The 20318-nt window shown below is 39.7% G+C and overlaps 2 protein-coding genes across 2 annotated transcripts; both read right to left on the bottom strand.

The window, feature by feature from the left end:
• Positions 1-5356: 5356 nt before the first annotated feature.
• On the bottom strand, positions 5357-7251 carry bsx (brain-specific homeobox). The gene is made up of 3 exons (XM_033979025.2): positions 6911-7251; positions 6181-6371; positions 5357-5803 (listed from the first exon to the last, which is right to left on the bottom strand). The coding sequence occupies exons 1-3, from the start codon at positions 7152-7154 to the stop codon at positions 5549-5551; spliced, it is 690 nt and encodes a 229-aa protein (XP_033834916.1). The 5' UTR covers positions 7155-7251; the 3' UTR covers positions 5357-5548.
• Positions 7252-10098: 2847 nt separating this feature from the next.
• On the bottom strand, positions 10099-17977 carry lim2.1 (lens intrinsic membrane protein 2.1). The gene is made up of 5 exons (XM_055226835.1): positions 17862-17977; positions 15258-15433; positions 14072-14221; positions 13570-13704; positions 10099-10260 (listed from the first exon to the last, which is right to left on the bottom strand). Exons 2-5 carry the CDS (start codon positions 15430-15432, stop codon positions 10199-10201), a joined length of 522 nt encoding a protein of 173 aa, XP_055082810.1. The 5' UTR covers position 15433; positions 17862-17977; the 3' UTR covers positions 10099-10198.
• Between the last annotated feature and the right edge of the window lie 2341 nt (positions 17978-20318).

Raw genomic sequence — 20318 nt, 5'->3', positions numbered from 1 at the left:
TAAAAAAAACCCTGGATCATTTAGAGCAGGTTAATACAAAAATGTTAAGACCAAATGACGAACCTGACAGCAGTACTTATAGAGAGAGGGGCAACAGTTTTTCAATGTAAAGTGAATTGGAGCCAGAGATGGAGCCCGGAAGCGCTCCCATGATCACTTCCTATTTGGAATGCGGTGGCAATTTATATATACAGTTTATGGTCCTGATCCATAACTCCTAAATGAAGTAGTTACTGATCTTAAATAGCTAAACTGCTGTTATAGCAGTATGAATTATATTAAAAGTATTACCTGCGTTTGGAGCTTGGATATTGTTTATTATCTGCTAACTCTGTGATATCATTATCTGTCCCTACATGTGTTCTCTCTATAGGCATACAGCTTGAAAGATTACAGACAATTGAAGCCTGACGTCACTCTTCAAGGCCTGGGCCCAGACTACTCTGCTGTGGAGAAAACAGTAAGGGATCATCATTAATAGTAATCTATAACATAAGGAAGTTTATCCAATCGTTTGTTTGGACCTTATGCAAAAAGATGGATTCTCGCAATATTAGTGAGTTACGAGAATCCATCTTGGTGCCCCTGCTGGTGCGTTAGGGCCCAGCTGCTGGTGGACCAGAGGACCAATCACAGAGTAGTATTGTGGTTTGGGAGGAAGGTGAAGCTCTGAACTCAAATAGATTTAACAAGTTTGATTTTTCTGCTTGTTCCACTGTTGTGATGCTTCGACCAATCAGAGTGAGAGCCATCCCAGATTGGTAATGTGTAGATCTCCATTCAGAGCGCTGCACACATCAGTCTGCCATGGGCCAGCTTAGACCAATCAGCTGTGCCTTCTCAAACAGTGCATCTATTGGTGTCATTGTGTACAGCTGACCCTCTTTCATTTGTCTGAGTCCACATTTAAAGGCTCCCATGCCGTGTCTGCAGCTAGAATTACATTTACAAAGCAAATGAGAGTCCCCCTAAGAAGTTAAGTGCTCTCTGTGCTTTGATATAGCTTTTGTTAATCTGCAGTTGTAAAAAGTGAGCATGTTTGGCCAATTTGCACTAGATTGAACCCCATGCATCTCCAGGGCCAAGCCTATTAGCGAATGATATGTGTAAATGTTGAAAGACCCCTTGAATGGATGGGTCTGTTAGGGTTTTGTTGCGCTCCGTGGAGAGGTTGAGCCGAGAGTGCCCACAATAAGCAAGGGCCTTAAGGGAGAAATGGCTCTGTTAATTAAAACCCTTTCATAATCTGCTGTGTCTCTCCTCCCTCTGTTACCATCAACATGCCGAGAAAATGAGACGGCAGAAGCTGTATTCAAACCTGATCCGCGAGCAGAACAAAACCATGAGTAGGATGCCCTGTATACCAGCCAAGGACACGGAAACCAATAAGAACGTTCCCAGAATAAAGGTGGGTATTTACATCATATTTGAATAACAGTGACGCTATAACTGATTTTCATTAGCAAGAACCTGGTGACTGTCTCTCTCTGTCCTTTTTATAAATCACTATCAGCGCAGTACCTTACTAGTAAGGTAAATACTAGTTACAAGGAAAATAGAAGAAAACTGCTTCCTGCTACTAAATTTGTCAAATATACTTCCAATATGGTAAATGGTCATGTTTTTATATAGTGCTTTTCCACCTTCAGGGCACTCAGGAAACCACTCACCCATTCACACACACACATTCATACACCAGAGTACATGAATGTGGGGGCGAGGTGGATTAAGTGTCTTGCACAACTACACAATGACAGCATTAATTTGTGGGAGTTGGAGTTCGAATTGCACCTGTCAGTGGATCTGCCCATGATGTTTATGTCAAGAGCGGGATTTGAACCACCAACCTTTGCATCAGTGGACAAACGCTCTACCACCTGATCTATCCATTCTGAACTGCCACAGAATGAGAGCTCTGGATCTTGCCAGTCCATCCTATAGAACCATCCCAATGTGAAATATTTAACTTCTCTGCTATGCCAGAAGTGTGTTCAGTGCTTTCTTTTGTCCTAGTGATTCTGCTGAAACCTTCTGACAAACTCACCAAGTTTATTTTAGACACAGGATACAATAGCCCCTGATTTGTGATATTTTATAAACTATTTATATCATGAAATAAAATTTCTGTCTTGCACAAAATTGAACAGAACACATAATGCATTTTCTTATCTTATTTTGAATTTATACAATAAATGTTTGTGCTTTAAAAACTTAAAACACTTAACAAAGGGGAAAAACATTGAAAATAATTAGATGGGTACCATGTCGTGGATACTGGCTAAATACGCACTTTAATTTAATACAACAAAAATTGAAATATGTAAATTAGATTAACTGCTGCTCGAGGATATATGAAGTGAGCTGAATATAAGTTGTAGTCCATTCATCATTAATCTGGTCTTTTGCAGGCTTTGGAGTATGCTAAAACCATCGCCAAACCGCCTCCTCCAGCCCAGTCAAAAACCAAACACAAACCAGAGGTGAATCTCACTGAGCATGCTCTGTGTGTGGAGGGACTGGACCTGTCCCAGTTGGCCAACCTGGAGATGCTCAGGAAAAGACACGAGCAAGAAAAACAGGCCGTGGCCATGTTACGAAAAATGCATGCTCTCAAAAGATGACAAAAGTGCTGTTTATGTGAGTCCCATAACGTCTGTGCTATACTCAATGTGAATGTGCTTTTAAATCAGCAGAATTCACACAGATCGGTGGCTAAGCATGGACCATATGAACAAATGAGAGGCTTAGGGATGTGCAATGAAAAGTTCTGAAAGCCACATACAAAATAATGTCCTGTCTTTCTGCTGTGTTAATACATATTTTAGTTTTCCAAAAATCTTGTTTAAATGTTCTACTCATCTCTTAGAGCATTCACCAACTGTCCTTCTACCATAAAGAACATGTATGGATGAAACTGGCTACACTGACATGCTCACCAACATTCTGTGCGTTATCTGATTTCTGGAGTTATCAAATTATGTAAATATCATAAACAATTACATCTGATGAGAGTAATCTGATTTCTTTCTTATTGTCTGTATCTGTTCAGGTTTTGACAAGTAGAATATGCAAAACATGGCAAATTGATTGACAGTTTAAAGAATTATTTAAAATTTCATTGCACTTCCAAAATACAACATTTATTCTAAAAATCAACTGACCCATGTGACCTGCTGTTTTTGATAATCCCATTACTCTTATGCACGTGAACGCAGCAGTAATCAGATCTACCTATTGTCCTATCTGATTACTCCAGTTGTTGTAGTGAACGCTCTTTTTAGGTACTTTTCTAGACACTGAAAATTACATGCAAACTGCAAAATCAGAGTGAGTGATCCGAGGGAGCGTAATCTAAAAGAAATCAGATTACTAATCATTTTAAAACTACAAAAATCTCATAATAATCTGATGTTGAGTGCGCCTGTAATCGTAGCCCCTGTTGTGGAGCGTTCTCCCCTGTACCTTTACACAAATATGGTTTTAAATGGTCATGTGTTCAGAGGTTTACAAATGGCAAGCTCAGATGGGAAATGAGTGTGAAGGCCACCTGATTCTGTCCCTGGTTCTACTTAATGTGTCTGTGCTTTAAGTGGTAACTCCACCCCAGCCTCTCATTTCACTAATATAACCCTCAGATCATTATCAAAGCTCTATTTACCTCTGTACAATATTTTAATTAGATTATAGTCTCTATTTAACCCATCATGGACTCTTTGAAGCTCTATGTTTTTAGTGTTAAGTCCTCAGATGCGCAATTGGAACAAATGATGGAGCTCTTTCTGATTTAATGAGCGCCGCTGCCCGTCCAGACTCAGTCCCTTTGCATCTCTCCTGCTCCCACCTACTTGTTTTTGCCATTGAAATCCAGTTAATTGAAGGGGTCTTTCAGCGCTGTAGATGAAGGGGGCAAATTAGCATCCCTTTTTGCCCATTGGGAAGCGAAGGCAGATGCTTTGATGTGAGGAGGCGCTTTCAGGAGGCGGCGGCTTGGTGAAAATGAGCTGATGGTCCTGCTATTAGGCCCAAATGCAGATGCGTTCATGTGTTGCAAAACGCTTAATCTTTTAATTGATCACCTTCCGCGTGGCCCGTTCCAAACCGTTTTTTGGGCACTCCCGGCTAATCAGCGCCGCATTTTCAAGATGAGATGTATTGCTTTTCAAAAGATGGCAGCGCAAAACGAAGACACAGGAGCGCGCGTTGTTGTGCAAATGAAGCTTTAAAAGGGTCCAAAAAGCTTATAGCGATATTTTTTTTTATTTGTTCTATGAAGCCAGCATATTAAACTAGGGCCTATTTTTAGTTTGATGCACATCTTTAGTGCTCAGACCATGAGAAAAATATTATAAATAACACTGAAATATGACGCCTCACACTATCGCTTTATGTTGAATGCATTCATTATTATTTTTTTACCATATGCGCTCTATATATGTTGTTATACTATATTGTGCTATACATGTCGTTAACTTAAATTTAAATAACATAATGTAAATTAAAAGAAAAATATAATCTGAAGTGTGTCTTTTGTTCATGTGTGTAAAATATCATCACACAAGTCACTTGTAGAAAATAGTTCACGTGACTTTGCTTAATTTAAACCCGGGTCCTAAAAAATCAAAACAAAAAAAAAAACGCAAAAGAGTCCCAGAAACAGCATGTCTCTGAACAACAGTGGTGAAAACAGCGGCTTTCTTTACGTCGGTTCGTAGTGAGCAGTTCTCCGGGATTCACTGTCGGGTTGTCGTTACTCGGTGTTTGCGCAGCTTCAGAAACAGGACGCCCGCAGAGCGCACGCCGCCTCCATTCACCGCTGTGCGCCTGGCTGCGCGCATCGCTCCCATAATGCACTTGTTACAACATACTAGACTTGAATGCCTTTTTAACTCAGTGGAGGAGAAAAGCTTCTGCTAGTGCGCATGAAGGCTTTTACGCACGCTTTACGCACGCGGAACACAAAGGGAAACAGGGACGTAAAAAATAAAACCAGAGTGTAATGATCATTTGTAATGCGGTACTATATTTATATACTGTATTTACAACATCATTATTTATGGAAAGATTATTGTAATCTGCAGTGTACACACGTTTAAAAGACGTTTAAAAGAAATGAAAAATAAACAAAAACTATAACAAAGACTGTGCGTAAAAGTGCAAATAATGGGGCACATGCGTTTATATTACAGTCCAGATTTGTACACATAATAATAATAATAATAATAATAATAATAATAATAATAATAATAATAATAATAATGTGGCCTAAATGATATAAAAAATGCTTATTTCAAGAGCAATATGAATTATAGTTTACAACATTTTAATAAATATAGTCAATGTTTTGAGCTTTTCTAATATTTACACAGATATGAGCTGTAAAAGTCCCGTGTACCGAGAGTCTGTCGCTGCTGAAGAACAGTATACTAGACAGTACTGCAATTCTACTATAGTAGATGTTCCGGGAGCAGTACTGTAGTTCTGTAGTAGATGTTCCGGGGAGCAGTACTGTAGTTCTGTAGTAGATGTTCCGGGGAGCAGTACTGTAGTTCTATAGTAAATGTTCCGGGGAGCAAATGTCATCCTCAATGTCCACGTCGTCATCGTCGTCGTCCTCGTGCTCGTCCAGCATGTACGAGTCCGGCTCGAGCGCGTGTTTCAGCTCCTCGCTGCTCTTGTCGTGCAGTTCGCCTTCGCTTGAGTTTTCCGCAGATCTGTCCACGTCCCCGGGTCCTTTGCGCTCGTCCTGGGCCTTTCTCAGCTGCTTCTTGTGCTTCATGCGCCGGTTCTGAAACCAGGTCTTCACCTTGAAACGCACAAAGTCACATGACATTATGTTTATTTTTTTATGCAGGCCAACAGTGGGACACAAACAGGAGTTTAGTTTAATTAGAAGGAGGAAAAAAATCACACATTTAACACAAAATGTAAATAAGGCGTGTTGGAGCTGAAGGCCCATTTTTGGATTTTTCATTTCTGAATTTTATAAGAAAAATATTTTACCCGATTTAAAAAATAAAAATATTAAACATTTGATATAGTCTCGTTCTTATAGTTCCTCGTTTACGCACATTTTACGCACAACATTTCCAACGGTTTGCTTCATGTTGTGTTTAGTTCTTTCACATTTTAGTCCAGTTTACTTTTTCCATCACTTTTGAACATCTCTCCGCGCGTCTTTACCTGCGTCTCGGACAAGCTGAGCGCCGTGGCCAGCTCCACTCTCTCCGGCGTGGACAGGTACCGCTGTATCTCGAACCTCTTCTCCAGCCCCGACAGCTGCGAGTCCGAGAAGACCGTGCGGGCCTTCCTCCGCCTGCAGTGTTTCCCGGGCAGCTCTGCGTGGTGCTGGAACAAGGCCGGCATCTGCATCCCTGAGGGTAAAAGCACGTGCAAAATCAATTCACAAAAACTAAAATCAAATAAATATTGTAAACATTCGCTGTAGTTTTTTCAGGGCACCAAGATCAATATTATGATTAAAAATTGGAAATAGGAATTTAAAATGTAATCTTGACATGATTTTGCAATAGGAAACAAAATTATTGGCCTATTTTTTGAAAAGCATTTATTTTTGTTAAACCCAAAATCACATTAACATTAATACTTTGGCTATTTCGTTTGACCAATATAAAGATAGAAATTCAAACCGTGAAACTCTGGTCATTGGTCAATAAAAGACAAGCAGATTAACCAAGATTTAAAGGAAACAAGCCAATGCAACTGTCCCGTAGCGTCTCCTTTAATTACAGTCACATTTTGTCTAATATTTTTGGATCTCATTGCTAAACACCACATAGCAGAAGTGGAGAGAGGATATTCTTATGGGTGTGGTACATACATAGGCCTAATAACAATTGTGTCATACATTTTTTGGATCTTATTACTTAGCACCTTATCTTATTATCCTTACCAGAAGTGAAGAAGTACTGGTGATGCTCCGGTTTGTGCAGAGGATGGTGCGGATGCGGTGCCAGGATCGGCGTTGGCATAAGCGGGTATCCATACTCCAAAATGGGCATGCGGGAGGCCAGCGAGTTGCAGAAAGGCGAAGGAATGACCTCTCGCAGCGGCTTTGGTTTGTGCAGTAAAATATCCTCGATAAAAAACGAAGTGGATCTCTGCGTGGGCGCCGCTGAAGCATAGTTAAGGCTCATTTTGAATTCTTTCGCCTATACTTGCATCTGAGCGTTGTCCTTTCTGAGTTTCCCGGTTTAAACGTAACCTCTGCGCCGTGTTTGATCAGTGGATGACACTACAGTGCTCTAGTATAGGCAGCGGTGGGAGGGCGCGTTACCAACAAGTATTTATTCGGATGGAGTAAAGGATTGAGCAAATTGATTTGGGATTCAGCCAATTAGAGAGCACACAGAGCACGAGGGAGTTGTGACAGGTTGGTTCTGGCCTCCTATTGGCCGACAGACGTGAGAGGCGAATGGGGGAATCAAACATGTTGCAAATAAACGGCGATGGACCGGGAACTTGTTTTATTTCTATTGAAGATCCCTTCCGGAAATTTGAAGTTACGACCAGTCCGCGAGACAACAACAGGTGTTACCATGGATACGTGGGCATTAGTATCTACAATAAACTTCACAGTTGGAATATTAGCCGACCCAATTCACGTTGTTCCTTTATTGTATAGATCCTTCCATTTTGATGACTTTCCCCCCTTTTAAAACATTCTACATTTTGTTTTATGTCAGTGCCAATGTTATTTCCATGGCACATTTACAACAGCTGCTGCCCAAAATGCTTTACGCACAACACGTGGTACAAAACAGCATAATAACAGCCCAGAACATTAAGATAAGCACATGTATAACAACACTACAAATGGACAGCTCCAATTGTATTAAAATCCAAAGCAAATACATTTAAATTAAACTGGAAACGGTCCTAATTTTGTTTTATACTTCTGAAACCCATGGATATTTTTGCTTGATAATATTGTTTTGTAGCCCCTGCTTTAATCCCAATGAACTGTTTTAAACTTTGAGAATAGCCCATAAACTCAGTAATAAATCTGTTAAATACATGTGATCCAAAGACTGTGTCAGACAATAGCGACCACGAGCGCAGTAGTTCCATCTGAGACTCGTAGTATCCTGCTCTATAAAACATGTAGTAGTTTGAATATAGTGAAAAAGTAGCCAACCAAAGCACTGCCGATGGTCTAAACAGATGCGCTGCAGTATATTTATAACAATTACGCGCTCAGACTCCAAACTTTAGATTGCCTGACTGACGCGCAAATTGAAATGAGTTTTTAATTGCGCGCGTAAATCACTTGGATAACTCGCGCTGTGTTTCTCGGCGCGGCAGATTTCGCAGCCTTGTAGCACGCGCCACTGGAGGATTAGGCCGCTGCAGGTCCGTCTTGTAATTCCGCCCAAATTGGCTGTAATTGTGGGTATTCAAATGTGGGAGAGCACGAGTGGCGCTCCTGTGGCCGTTTGCGAAAGAAAGCGCCGCGCGTAATTTGTTGATATGGTGTTGTCATCACATTTCCAATCAGGAGCTTAATGCTAAAGTGTCTTAATGTAGGCAGAATTCACGCTGCAATGCTATTAGGCAATTAGCGGAGATGTCAGAGCGGAAGTTGGAATCCTTGGGCCAGGACTAGGTTTTTTTTATGCTGGAACAAATTTGAAACTGCTCTGTACAGGTCTGATTAATAAAAGGTGGTTTTCATATTCATAGATGAGGGGCAAGAGCCAGTTTCCCCCAATATTTACATTTTAACAGATTTACAACAAGTCAATTTGCAAATATTAAACTTGAATATTTAGTTTAGTTAAGGCTATAGCGTTATATTAGTGACTAGAACCAAGAACTCACTGTATTCCAACATAACATTGATTTTAACATTCACTTTATCTGGCCCAGCATCTGTATTAAATATCACTGACCTATAAAATGTTGTGAGCTCATCTAACACCCGGAAACAGACAGATATTTTGGACATAACTCGCTGAACTTGTTCGTGTCTTCTAAAAATATAGCTTCCGTACAGTTTGCCGCATTTGGGACCACTTTAGCACCAATTATGATTTGATTGATGATTTGACTGAAGCGTTGAGTGATCGATCCAGATTAGGGAGCTGTTACCTTGGCGTTTGGAGGTGCGCCGCAGCAGAAAGGGGCTTTTTAGGACTTGGCAGATGGAGGTGCGCCCGCTGCACCTGGCTCTGTGTCAATCCCTTTACAGGACGCACCGGGATAACAAGGCGCTTTTAGAGGGCAAATGAGAAAGTAAATGAAAGAAATGGTGATGAAATCGCCTTAAGGATTGGTTCTTGTGGCGACGTTAAGCAGCTTTACGTAGCCATTTCATTAAGTAAAATGTGCCGGAGTGGCTGTGCGTCACTGCGTAAAAACGCGCGTTTGGATCTGGCGAGTGGCCCCAGCTCGGAGACGGTTTATTGAATAATTTAAACATATTATTATTATTGTTATTATTGTTATTATTGTTATTGTTATTATTATTATTATTATTATTATTATTATTTATTATTATTATTTTATTTATATTTATATTTATATTTATATTTATATATATATATATATATATATATATATATATATATATATATATATATATATATATATATATATATATATATATATATATATATATATATATATATATATATATATATATATATATATATATATATATATATATATAATTGCAATTTTTTTCCTCTTTAATTAATGATAACTGATTTCATGATGGCTTCCACTGACAGTGTTTCAGAAGCTTCCATTGGGCTGTTTTCATAAAACAACTTCAGCTGACCAAAGTTCTTCACTTAAAAGTAAAAAAAAAAGTATAATAAAAAATAAATGAATAAATAAATACATAACTGAATAAATAAAATTGTAGTAAAGTGCTAACATATAGGCCTAACACTTCTCTCATATTCACAAACTTGTTGATGTAAAAGCAATGCTGATACTTGATGTTTTGCCCTGTTTTTTTTTTAGTTTTTTTTTTTATGCACATCCTATGTTGGTGCAATTTTTTTTGTCAAAATCATTCCTGTAGAAAAAAAAAAAAAAGAGTCATGTGTGAGTTTTTCATTCTTTTTATTGGTTACACTTAAGCTTTGAGCAGGACTCTGGCTCCACGGAGAAAACGGCCCGGATGTGCACGATCTGAATCCGAGGCGTGTTTGTGGATGATGCTCTGACTTTCCTAATGAGAGTTCCCGCTCCTAGGGCACTCGTGCATCCGGTAGGCACACATATAGAAGATACCTGTGGGACAGTCACATACAATGAACACAGTGACGCCATAAGTGCAATATTTAAACAGGTTCTCACTATGGTTGTCTGACTCATCTAAGGTCACATGATTTGGTTTACTTCTACGTATATTTTATTTTTTGTTAAAATATTACCAAAAGAAATGAGATGGTGTAATCCCTCCTTCGTCCAGACATGATTCAATGTAGTGAGCTCAACATAAATCCTATAATGCCTCAAACCAGTACCACCAAACTGAAAATGTCTTCTGGCCTGAGAGCTGACACAATAACACAGTTTAAGATGAAACTAAAAACTCACCTCTTCTCCCTGGCATTTAATAGTAGCTCGACAGGATATCTTAGTGTTTTATTGTTCTTTTCCACTAGATCCTGTTTTCTGTATATTTGTTTTTTGTTGAGTTTTATGTGAAGTACTTTGGTCAGCTGAAGTTGTTTTAAATGTGCTATAGAAATAAATTTGAACTGAACTGAAATACAGCATCCAGATGGCCACAGCTGAAACATTTTCTACACTAAAAAACATATCGTGAGCTGTATCTCAGGCATCTCAAAACAAGACTTATATTTCTAAATAGTTCAGCTGAAATGATCAGAGCTGAGCTGTCATTTAGACTGGTGTCGTGTTCAGAAGTGAGTGAAACGTGTATGTTTATAAAAGCAGGTATTTGTGTCTCAAAGCCAATGCTAATGCTAATGCAGTAAAATACATTTGTGAGGTTAAAATAGTGCTACAATCTGAATGATTTTGCAACTTGTCATTAGATACTTTTTCATAAAGTTGTTTTGTTCTATTTTAAGATTTAGATTAGCATTAACATAAGCTTTAGCTTTGAGAAACAAATAAAGGTTCTACAGTGTCTGGCAATGTCACTGTTAGCATTCTGTCATTACTTCTTGTCCAGTTTTATTTCTAAGGTTTTTGCAGAGTCACGCTAAAATGAATAAATATTTAAAGATCAGGCAGTGGACAGGGAGCTGTGGGTGGATGTCAGTGACACTACACAAATAAAATGAATACTTTTTACTTCTGTGTTTGTGTCTCAATGCTAACGCTAAGGCAAATTTTGAGCCATGATAAACATTAAAACAACACCACAAACTGAAGCATTCTACATATAAAAATAACTGGGTTGTCTTTATTTTAATTCATTGCAATTTTAATAGGTTGTTTATTTTATATTTTCTCATTTTAATAAAAGTGACTGTTAGCTTTGAGACAGGTTAGACTGTTTGAGACTGTTGGCTAGCATATTCCTGTGCACAGAGCCTATTACACTTTATAATAACTAGTCTGCACCTTCATTTGCATTAATGAAGCAAGAACAAAGACTTAAATCTCAATAAACCATTTGTTAAACCAAGACTTTGTTAATGCTTCAGTAAGGAACATTTCACAGACTCTTTATTAAGTCTAATCAGATGAAGTTGATGTGTTAGCCAACTGTTTTGTTCACAAAGCTGGTCCAAATGCCAATATTCAAAATAAAACATAGTCTGAATAACACATGCTGCATATGCCACTACTTTCCTGTGGTCCATTTCTTCGAATATTCACCATAACTAGAATGTCAAAAGCATCCCAGAGCAGTAAACGCAGAAGGAACGCTCCAAATGGTTACTCTCCCAAGGCCTCACAAGTGCCTGCAATTTAATCCCGCACCAACGCACAAAAACACCAACAAACACCAAACAATTTTACAGATCTGCAAAGTCAAATAGCTTCAACCTTTGGCCATTTCCTCCTCGTTCCACACATTTTTACCCAATCGCTGCTGTATTTTGGCTCTGTCCCGCTAACACACAAGCCTCTCCTTGATAGCGGACAAGATAAAGCACTAAATACCGCTGTGTAGGACACATGCTGTTTAAGAGAAGCACCGAATGAATAATGGTATTAGTTTTGGTGTGTAAAGCCACTCAAACGGGGGGTCTAGCAACGATTTGCCACTAAAGCGGTTTGATATTGAGTACAGTACGGCCCCCATGGAGAGCCAGGTACTCTCAGCGGGAGGAGGACCCAGAGAGATGGACATGTACTAAAAGCATCGCTCCCTCATAATGTCATGACATTGATTACAGGCTTTGGAAAGGGTTAACCCGAGGAAGCGCTGGCAGTTTTCAATTACTAAAGTAAACCAGGGTATTGTTCATGGGCTTATTCACACGCAGGGCTGGTATCACTCATTGTTTTGAGGTACCAGTCAGGGGCGGAGTCAGACATTTTTGGTTGGAGGAGCTATGGGGGGGTGCGTTCTTCAATGGGGGCGCTCAATTAACATGTTAATTTGGATTCTTATATGGCTGTGAGCGCACTCCCTGCTTCTGCCATGTTTGTTTCACTGTTTTAAATGTAATTAGTCCCTGTAACAATTTATAAAAGCTAATATGCAATTTGTTTTTATTGTTGTGTCATTTTGAAGACTCTGCGGTTGCCATTTGAACATTTTTATTCGAGATTGGAAGTGTTATGAAAGTGGGACAAAAATATTTGGGGTGAGCTGTGGCATTTGGCATTTTAGGGGTGCCGCCCCTGGTACCAGTACTTGATACCTCATTTTCGATGCTGGTTCATTTTCTGTATGTGTTCTTGTATTAATCCTGTTCTAGAATGACAAAACTGAACAATATTTTGCAGAAATTATATTCAATAGTCTTTCGTAGTTGTTTTTATTGTTCATTTATTACCTTTCTTTAGTGATCTTCCAGGCTGATAACTACTGTTTAACTTTATGCCTTTGACAACATTGAGGAACCTTATGTTGATCCAAAAAAGTACAAGTTATTTATTGCCTACTCCTTTCAACTATGCACTTAAAATACTAGTTAAAATACTGTTAAAATACTAATACCTATATATGTGTCATTATGAAGTAAATGGAATACATGATTGCTTTGTAAATTCACTTAAAGAATCACTGTAACCTTTCTATTTGAGGGTCCTCCACCTGCTTGTCTCCATGACGATGCTATTACCTTGCATGAAATGTTCCACCGCATTACATTAATCTATTCATCTTACATTCTTAAATTACAGGTATTATTACACACATTCTTTGTCTGAGTGGGCTCGCCTCTCCGTAGACATAACTAGCCCTGGTGAAGTCAGTCACTTGCTAGTCTCCATGGAAACAGACATTTAATACCATACAGTGGAACATTCCAGGGGGGCAAGAAGGTGGCAGACTCTTGCTGTAGTTTTATGTGACGTTGGACTTTTATGTGAAGCACTTTGGTCAGATGAAGTTTTAAATGTGTTATAGAAATAAACTGAATTTCAGTTTTGGGCTTCATGTCATACCTGAAAAGAAGGTGAGGACCACAGACACCCAGCCGATTATATAGGACCAGGAAAACCTCCAGTTTCCATAGCGCTTCCCGTAGTAGTTGATAGTCACACCAGTGTACACAGCCATAGCCAGAAACACGAAAAAGCCTGGAAAACAAAAGCACATAGTCTGATTTACAAGATGTTTTATAAATGTGATTATTTTTGGCTCTACATCCATCTGCCAAAGTGCTATAATCGAAAAGTGTCTATTGTCAGTAACAAACCAGGCTATGATATAAAATGCGCTCCACTCTTTCCAAACAAAAGCTGAAAAAGAACCACAAGTGACATCCCTTTGATTGTTAAAAGGCCACGGCGTCTTTGTTGTGAAATTGCGGTGATAATGGAGGACTCCAAATGACTTCAGCCTTAGTCTTTGGTGTCTGTAACCATTGGCTGTTGATCAAAATGTGAGTTCAAAAAGCAGAGAGTAGCGGAGAATACATCGCAACCTTCGGGCGAGACGACTTACATGAGATGAAAAACAAAATGCCTGCGGCGAAGGTCTTGTCGAAGCGGTCGAAGGAGGAGTAATGGATAAAAGCCATGATGCCGATGATGATGCCGATGAAGCACGCCAGCAGGGACAGGATCATCAGGGCGCGTGTGGCGTCTAAGTGGGCTGCGGAGAAGGACACGGGTCAACGGGGGTCATGATGGGGTCACGGCGGGGTCAAGAAGGTGAGGGTTATAGGTTACAGAGCGACTGACCCGGCATGTGACAGCAACAGTAGCACAAATATACTGGTGTCTATTAGAATGAAGTACAGACAATTAGGAGGTCGTGCTAATTGTGTCTGTGCAAATGCAGTGTGTGGGGCTTATCCAGGAGTTTCAGAGTAAGGAAAAATTAGGACTGTTGCTATAGTAATTAACAATTTAAAGCAAAAAATCTGTCTTTTGAAAGGCAAAAAGTCCTCAAAAGATCGCTAGTTACAGAAAACTGAAACCCATTGAATATAATTGTTATGTCATATTCAGATTTTTGAACAAAAGGAGTCATACAGATTATTATTATAGGTTTAGTTGCAGTTTATATCTTAGGCTAATATTGACAAAGAGCTAAATACTTGTTGTCTCGGGCCCCAGTGTCTAAAGGGCCCAAAATTGTGACCCCGGCCTTCTTGCCCGGGGTCCTCAATTTTATGTTGACGGACCTGGTTAACATAATTATATTTAAGATTTTATTAAAACATTTTGGTTCTTTCTACTTCCTGGCAGCAGATGTAGCGTATACAGAGGTCCATAACTGTAACCTAGCAACCATAATGTAAACAAGGGCCAACATTTGTCTAAATGAGACAATAGTTATGAATAGACTCATAAAAATTTATGGAACTTTTGTCGAAGAGCTTTCACTTACCTGACTGTCTCTATAGCAATGGTTTTGTTTTGTCTAGAATGTTCCACAGTATGGCATATATCTCAACGGGGAAAAAAGGTTGACAACACTAGGTCAAATTACAGGTCAGATCTGTGGAAAAACAACTTTGCTCAAAGTAAAGAACAAAATGCATGTTTTTCAAGGCATTCTTGGATATTAAAGTTGAATAATGCTGTACTGTGGAATAGTCCAGGCGAAGCAATAACATCTGCTTGGAGACAAACACCAGAAAAGTTCCATAGTGGATCTTTCCGTCACTCCTCGTTGTACTGACCAATGCTGTCATTGTGAGGAAAGCATTTGCCTGGCGTGCAGTAGCGCCACAGCCCCTGGTGCATGTAGTTGCTGGACTGCCGGTACTGCATCCAATAATCGGTTGCCGTGGAGACGATGAGGAGGATGTTCCCCACGCCAGCGCAGAACAGCCCTCCGCCCATAAAACTGTACATCCTGGACAAGCACACAGGTCAGTTAGCACGAGCCACTGTGGTCTCTCATCTCCACCAGTGCAATATAGTCCAGAGAGCAGAGAGTTTCAGAAGAGAACAGAACAGAGGCCAATACTGTTTAATACACACCGGATTTAATATGCGCCTGCTTTGTCTGCTGTTAAAGTTCATATCTTGATTTACGGACAAAATAGCAAAATAAAAAACATGATCAGGATTATGTAGACCGGTTTGATATGAACATTTTAAGACTAAAATGATGAGGCTCACTGCAGTAGAGAGAGAGGCGTGACAATTTCTCAACGTAAAGTGAATTGAAGCCAGTCAATTGAGTCAGAAGTGCGCCCATGATCACTTCCTGTTTGGAACATGTCAGCGAGTGGATTAGCTATGTCCATTTATATATACAGTCTATGGTTGTAATGCAAAAGTTAATTGGTGTCGTAGTAACTGAGAAATGATCAGGTTCAACATTTGTGAATGCCTGGTTTCAAATGGTTTCAATTTGGGCTTAAGGTTTAAATATGAAATAAAAAAATGAAATGTTTTGTCCGGGTTTATGGTTTATATCTCTGTAGTTACTGGGCTATCCACATGAAATAAAACCTGACTTAAAGCTCAACATCTTTTTTGTCTGTAGAAATGAACCAATTTTAAATGATTCTTTCACTACAGCTTTAGAAACAGATTGTTGTTGTCATGAGACTTTCAGGCACAAGATTAAAGGGCTCCTATTACGTATTATTATTACTATTATTTTTCTGATCTATGTTATAACATCATTTCCTCATCACAAACATAGCTAGAGTTGTGTTTTGTTTCATTCACACATGTTTAACACACAAACCCTGCTTATTTAGGCTGAGTTCTTCTCTCAAACAGAAAACACTGCTCCACCGTGTGATGTCATCTGGTGATACAGGAAGTGCTCCACTGTGTTTTTAAACTCCATACACTGACACTAGAATCATTTGGATCATTTCACCCCTGGAATTGCCTGTTTCTACTGAACTAATGATAAAACGTAGAAGTTAACCTGAAAAGTACCACTTCATGACATCACAAAGTAGAACAGAGCATTTTGAGCTTTGTAAATATAGACAGACTAATAATGCAGGATTATTTAAACACGTGTGAATGAAGCAAAACACAACTTCAGGTATGTTTTTGAAGAGGTAATAGCATTATAACATGGATTAAAGCTACAAGAATCCATTTTGTGTGATATAGGACCTTTAACAAGTTTGTGGATCCGACCCCAAAGAAATAATTATACAATTTGTGGATACGTTTTTGGATCATAGGTTTGGCTATTTCTTTCACAAACAGCAAATCCCCCATAGAGTTGTCCAGGCCCCCGCTCCATCTGAAATGATTATAGAACTCTAGCACATGAACGGGGCCTACTGTGTTGTAATGACATATTAAAGCGGGCGTATTGAACCGTGAGGTCACAGTTCCCGCTCTCTTTCACTTTGTTCTAGAGAGATCTGTCGCCCCCTTGTTGTCTTTGATATATGTATTCCCCATTGTCCCACCTGGGCACAATATCGGCCCATATCGCGTCTATCCCACGGAGCGTTGTCTCATATGTTATTTTTTCAGATCATAGATGGATAGGTATGTCTGAACCCTGAATAGGCTGGAGAGCTTTGTGTATTTGGTGAAGTAGTACCTCGGGATGACATTTTGTCCCAAGCGTCCTCTACTACATCCAAACACTTTTGATCTGCCCCTGCATGGATGGCGTTATATCCCATACAATATGAAATGGAGAGATTTGCCGGAGACAGAAGATCTTGAAAAAACTCAAGTTTGAATTAAAACATCTGAAGAAAGACGGTAACATGAGGACAATCCTATCTCCTGTGCTGTGGGTTCAAAATCCTTCAGTCCCATCGGGTTGGTTTTGAATTAGACTTAAATTATTGCGTCTATCAAAGCTTCTCCAGTGGGTTTGTCTGTGTTTTTTCTTATGTTCAAATACAATGTAATTTCTTATCTGTTCTTATTTGATCATTTGAATGTTTTCCCTGTGGGTACTTGAATGAGCTGAGACAACTTAAAGCCACAATAGGTAAAATTCTAGCCAAAAAAATAGACAAAAATAACATCTTTTTTTTTTGGTTGCATATAAAAACATCCTTTCTGTGAGCGAGCTTGCATCTCCACAAACCTGACTCCAATTGGCCTGAATGAGGGCCTTCTCCTACTTGTTTCCATGGAAATTCTTGTTCCTTTAGCTACCTATCTCTTAATGGCATTTCCATGCAATCATGAAGGTGACACGCCACCTCCAGAAAGTTACACACTGTAGCTTTATCAGTGTAAGTTGACAGATAAGTTGACAGAAAAAAACAAAACAAAGATGGAATTTCACATATAAGTAAAGCCAACATAGTAAAACGCTATATCCCGACTGCTCTTACCTCACTTAACCCCTCAGTGGAGCTGTTTTATGGAAACTGGTCACAAAATACAAGTAGATCCGTTAATGCCAAGACGGGCCGCTAATAGCACTAGCGTTGATGGGGTGAATAGGAAAGAGGAGACGAAACAGGGGCTACGGCAAACAGTCATGGGACAAAAGGCCTATCCCGTAAAGGGCCAATCACAGCGCAGCACTTTTGTCATTTGGGAATCTGCTGAAAAAACAGAAATGAACAGAGCTCGCTGAAGTGAGAGTGATGACTGCATGGTTTTGATTCAAAGTATACGGCTGAACAGGCTTTAGGGGAGAGCAGGGTACGCACTCGCCCACATCACCTTTGTCTCATTGTTCAAAAACCTATGCCAACATAAACGGTAAAGTTGCACTATGTAACTTTTCTGATGGAGAGTCCACCCCCTGCTTGTCTCCATGGAGATGCTGTTGCTAATGCTTTTTCTTCTCGGGTATTTACAGTTAAAGTGTAGTGTACGTGGATCAGTATTTTACATGTGGTTCATTGTAAACCTCAATATGGATTTAAAACAATGGAGTAACAGGGCTATTTATATTTTTTTACATTTTCTTTTATGTTTTTGTTGAAAAAGGACTAACTGACATTTTTACTTCTAGATGTACGACCCAGAGGCAGATTTTTTTTGGGGAGGAGATAGGGGGTAGGTGAAAACAGGACTTTTCTGAAAACTAAAGCCTACAGAATTACTAAAATATGTCAATCAAAATATTAATGAAGCTGATTCTAGCAACACCTGTAAGTGACTAAATGCAATGTCAATATAGATATGTTTAATGCTGTACTGCGGAAAATTCCAGGAAAAGAAAGAATCTCTTCGTGGAGACAAGCAAGAAGTGGCCACCTTCACCAGAAAAGCTACATAGTGCAGTTTTAAAGGTGCACTGTGTTTGTTACCTGCTCGTCATTGCTTTGCCTAAAATGTCCCACAATAGCAAATTTAACCTGTCCATCTTACTTTTATTTCATTACTAGTGTTTTTATTGCTCAAAAACATGCATTCCTACTGTGAGTGAGGCCGACCTTACACAGATCTGACCAGTAATTTGGCTTGAAGCTGCCAGCTGCTTGTCTCCATAGCGATAGATTGGTTTAATGGCCTTTCATGACACATTGAGGTGACAGTAGCTCAGTTGTTGGAGCATGTGTTCATTGACCCACAGGTTGGCGTTGCGATTCCAGCTCTCACAGATGAATACTGTTGTTGTGTCCTTGGGCAAGACACTTAACCCACCTCACCCCCAGTGTCTGTGTAAACTGTTGTATTTATGTGTGTGTGAATGGGTGAGTAGTTCTTTGATGTAAAGCGTTTGAGTGCTTTGGAGGTGGAAAAGCGCGATATAAAAATGTGACAAACAATATCCCTATGACGACAAGGTGGCGGAGTGGAAAAGTTACCCAGTGTAGCTTTAAGAATAGCTCTAACTCCTTACATAAAACATTAGCGTCCCCATTTGAGGACATCAATCCTCTTTGTGACAGATCCCTGCACTCTCCACCTGCATGTAGGTCACATCTGAGTGAGAAGTGGTGGGTAAATGGACTAGTGCATGTCCACATCAGCCTCACTCGCAATCTGCTGCCCCCTTCACTGGCCCTATCCTCTGCTGTTCCCCCTCCAGAATTCACCCTCTGCTGTCCACACACACATGCTCACACACATGCACGCACAAGCACACGCTCCCACACCCATGCCCGAGATGAAAGGAGAAGAGTAGCTCCATTACCTGCATTACAGCAAGTTGCTCAGTGCAATTGACAACAACAAAATGCCCCAGGAAAAGCATTTTTTCTAGCCCCGATTTGAGTGCTGTACTTACATGTAACTTCATTTTTATAGACCACAGCCTATTTTCTTCCATCTGGAGTGAGCAGCCAGGAGGGCATTTCATATCAGCCCATGTGCCATCAAAGTGGACAATATGCCTATGTGATGGAAGTGCAAATCTGCCTTCTACAAGATCCATCCGGCTTTTCACACCATCAATTTGGTTTTGGGAAGTCCGCGTTCCGAGCGGGATAAGGAGCTGATGGTGTTCCCTGCAGAATAGTTTGGAAGAGTAAGTAATTACGGCTGTGTAGAGATACCCATAGTCGCGTGTTTGAGATGAGCTGAGTTTTGTGGAGTTGGTTTAGTTCATAGAAAACATTATAATGGATTTAAACAAACAACACAAAAGGTCTTCGGAAAAGGACACAAAAAAAACATAAGAAATGAGCATGGACACACACAAGTTTTAAAGAGAGGGTATTTTACATCTATGCAGTATTAAAGAGAGGGTATTCACGTCTGTGGGGTATTATCTGCTAACACATAACATACTTAGATCACCATGTTACTTTTTATTGTGTTGAAAATGCTATATTTGCCCAAAAAAATGTATTAACATGTTTGCTCCCCATGCTATGTCACTCCCCCTTCAG

This window comes from Periophthalmus magnuspinnatus, chromosome 14 (assembly GCF_009829125.3).
Source record: "Periophthalmus magnuspinnatus isolate fPerMag1 chromosome 14, fPerMag1.2.pri, whole genome shotgun sequence".
Taxonomy (NCBI): domain Eukaryota; kingdom Metazoa; phylum Chordata; class Actinopteri; order Gobiiformes; family Gobiidae; genus Periophthalmus; species Periophthalmus magnuspinnatus.
This window is presented reverse-complemented; position numbering and strand designations above follow the sequence as displayed.

Bases quoted from the DNA above. Each gene is read 5' to 3' on its own strand.
- bsx (XM_033979025.2), bottom strand. From the start codon at position 7,154: ATGAGCCTTAACTATGCTTCAGCGGCGCCCACGCAGAGATCCACTTCG. The intron at 6,372-6,910 runs GTAAGGATAATA...TTTTACCCTCAG, and splicing joins CCAGTACTTCTTCACTTCTG to GGATGCAGATGCCGGCCTTG. The intron at 5,804-6,180 runs GTAAAGACGCGC...GTGCGTTTCAAG, and splicing joins TCAGCTTGTCCGAGACGCAG to GTGAAGACCTGGTTTCAGAA.
- lim2.1 (XM_055226835.1), bottom strand. From the start codon at position 15,432: ATGTACAGTTTTATGGGCGGAGGGCTGTTCTGCGCTGGCGTGGGGAAC. The intron at 14,222-15,257 runs GTCAGTACAACG...CCTTCTCCGCAG, and splicing joins TCCTCACAATGACAGCATTG to CCCACTTAGACGCCACACGC. The intron at 13,705-14,071 runs GTAAGTCGTCTC...TTTGTTTTCCAG, and splicing joins CATTTTGTTTTTCATCTCAT to GCTTTTTCGTGTTTCTGGCT.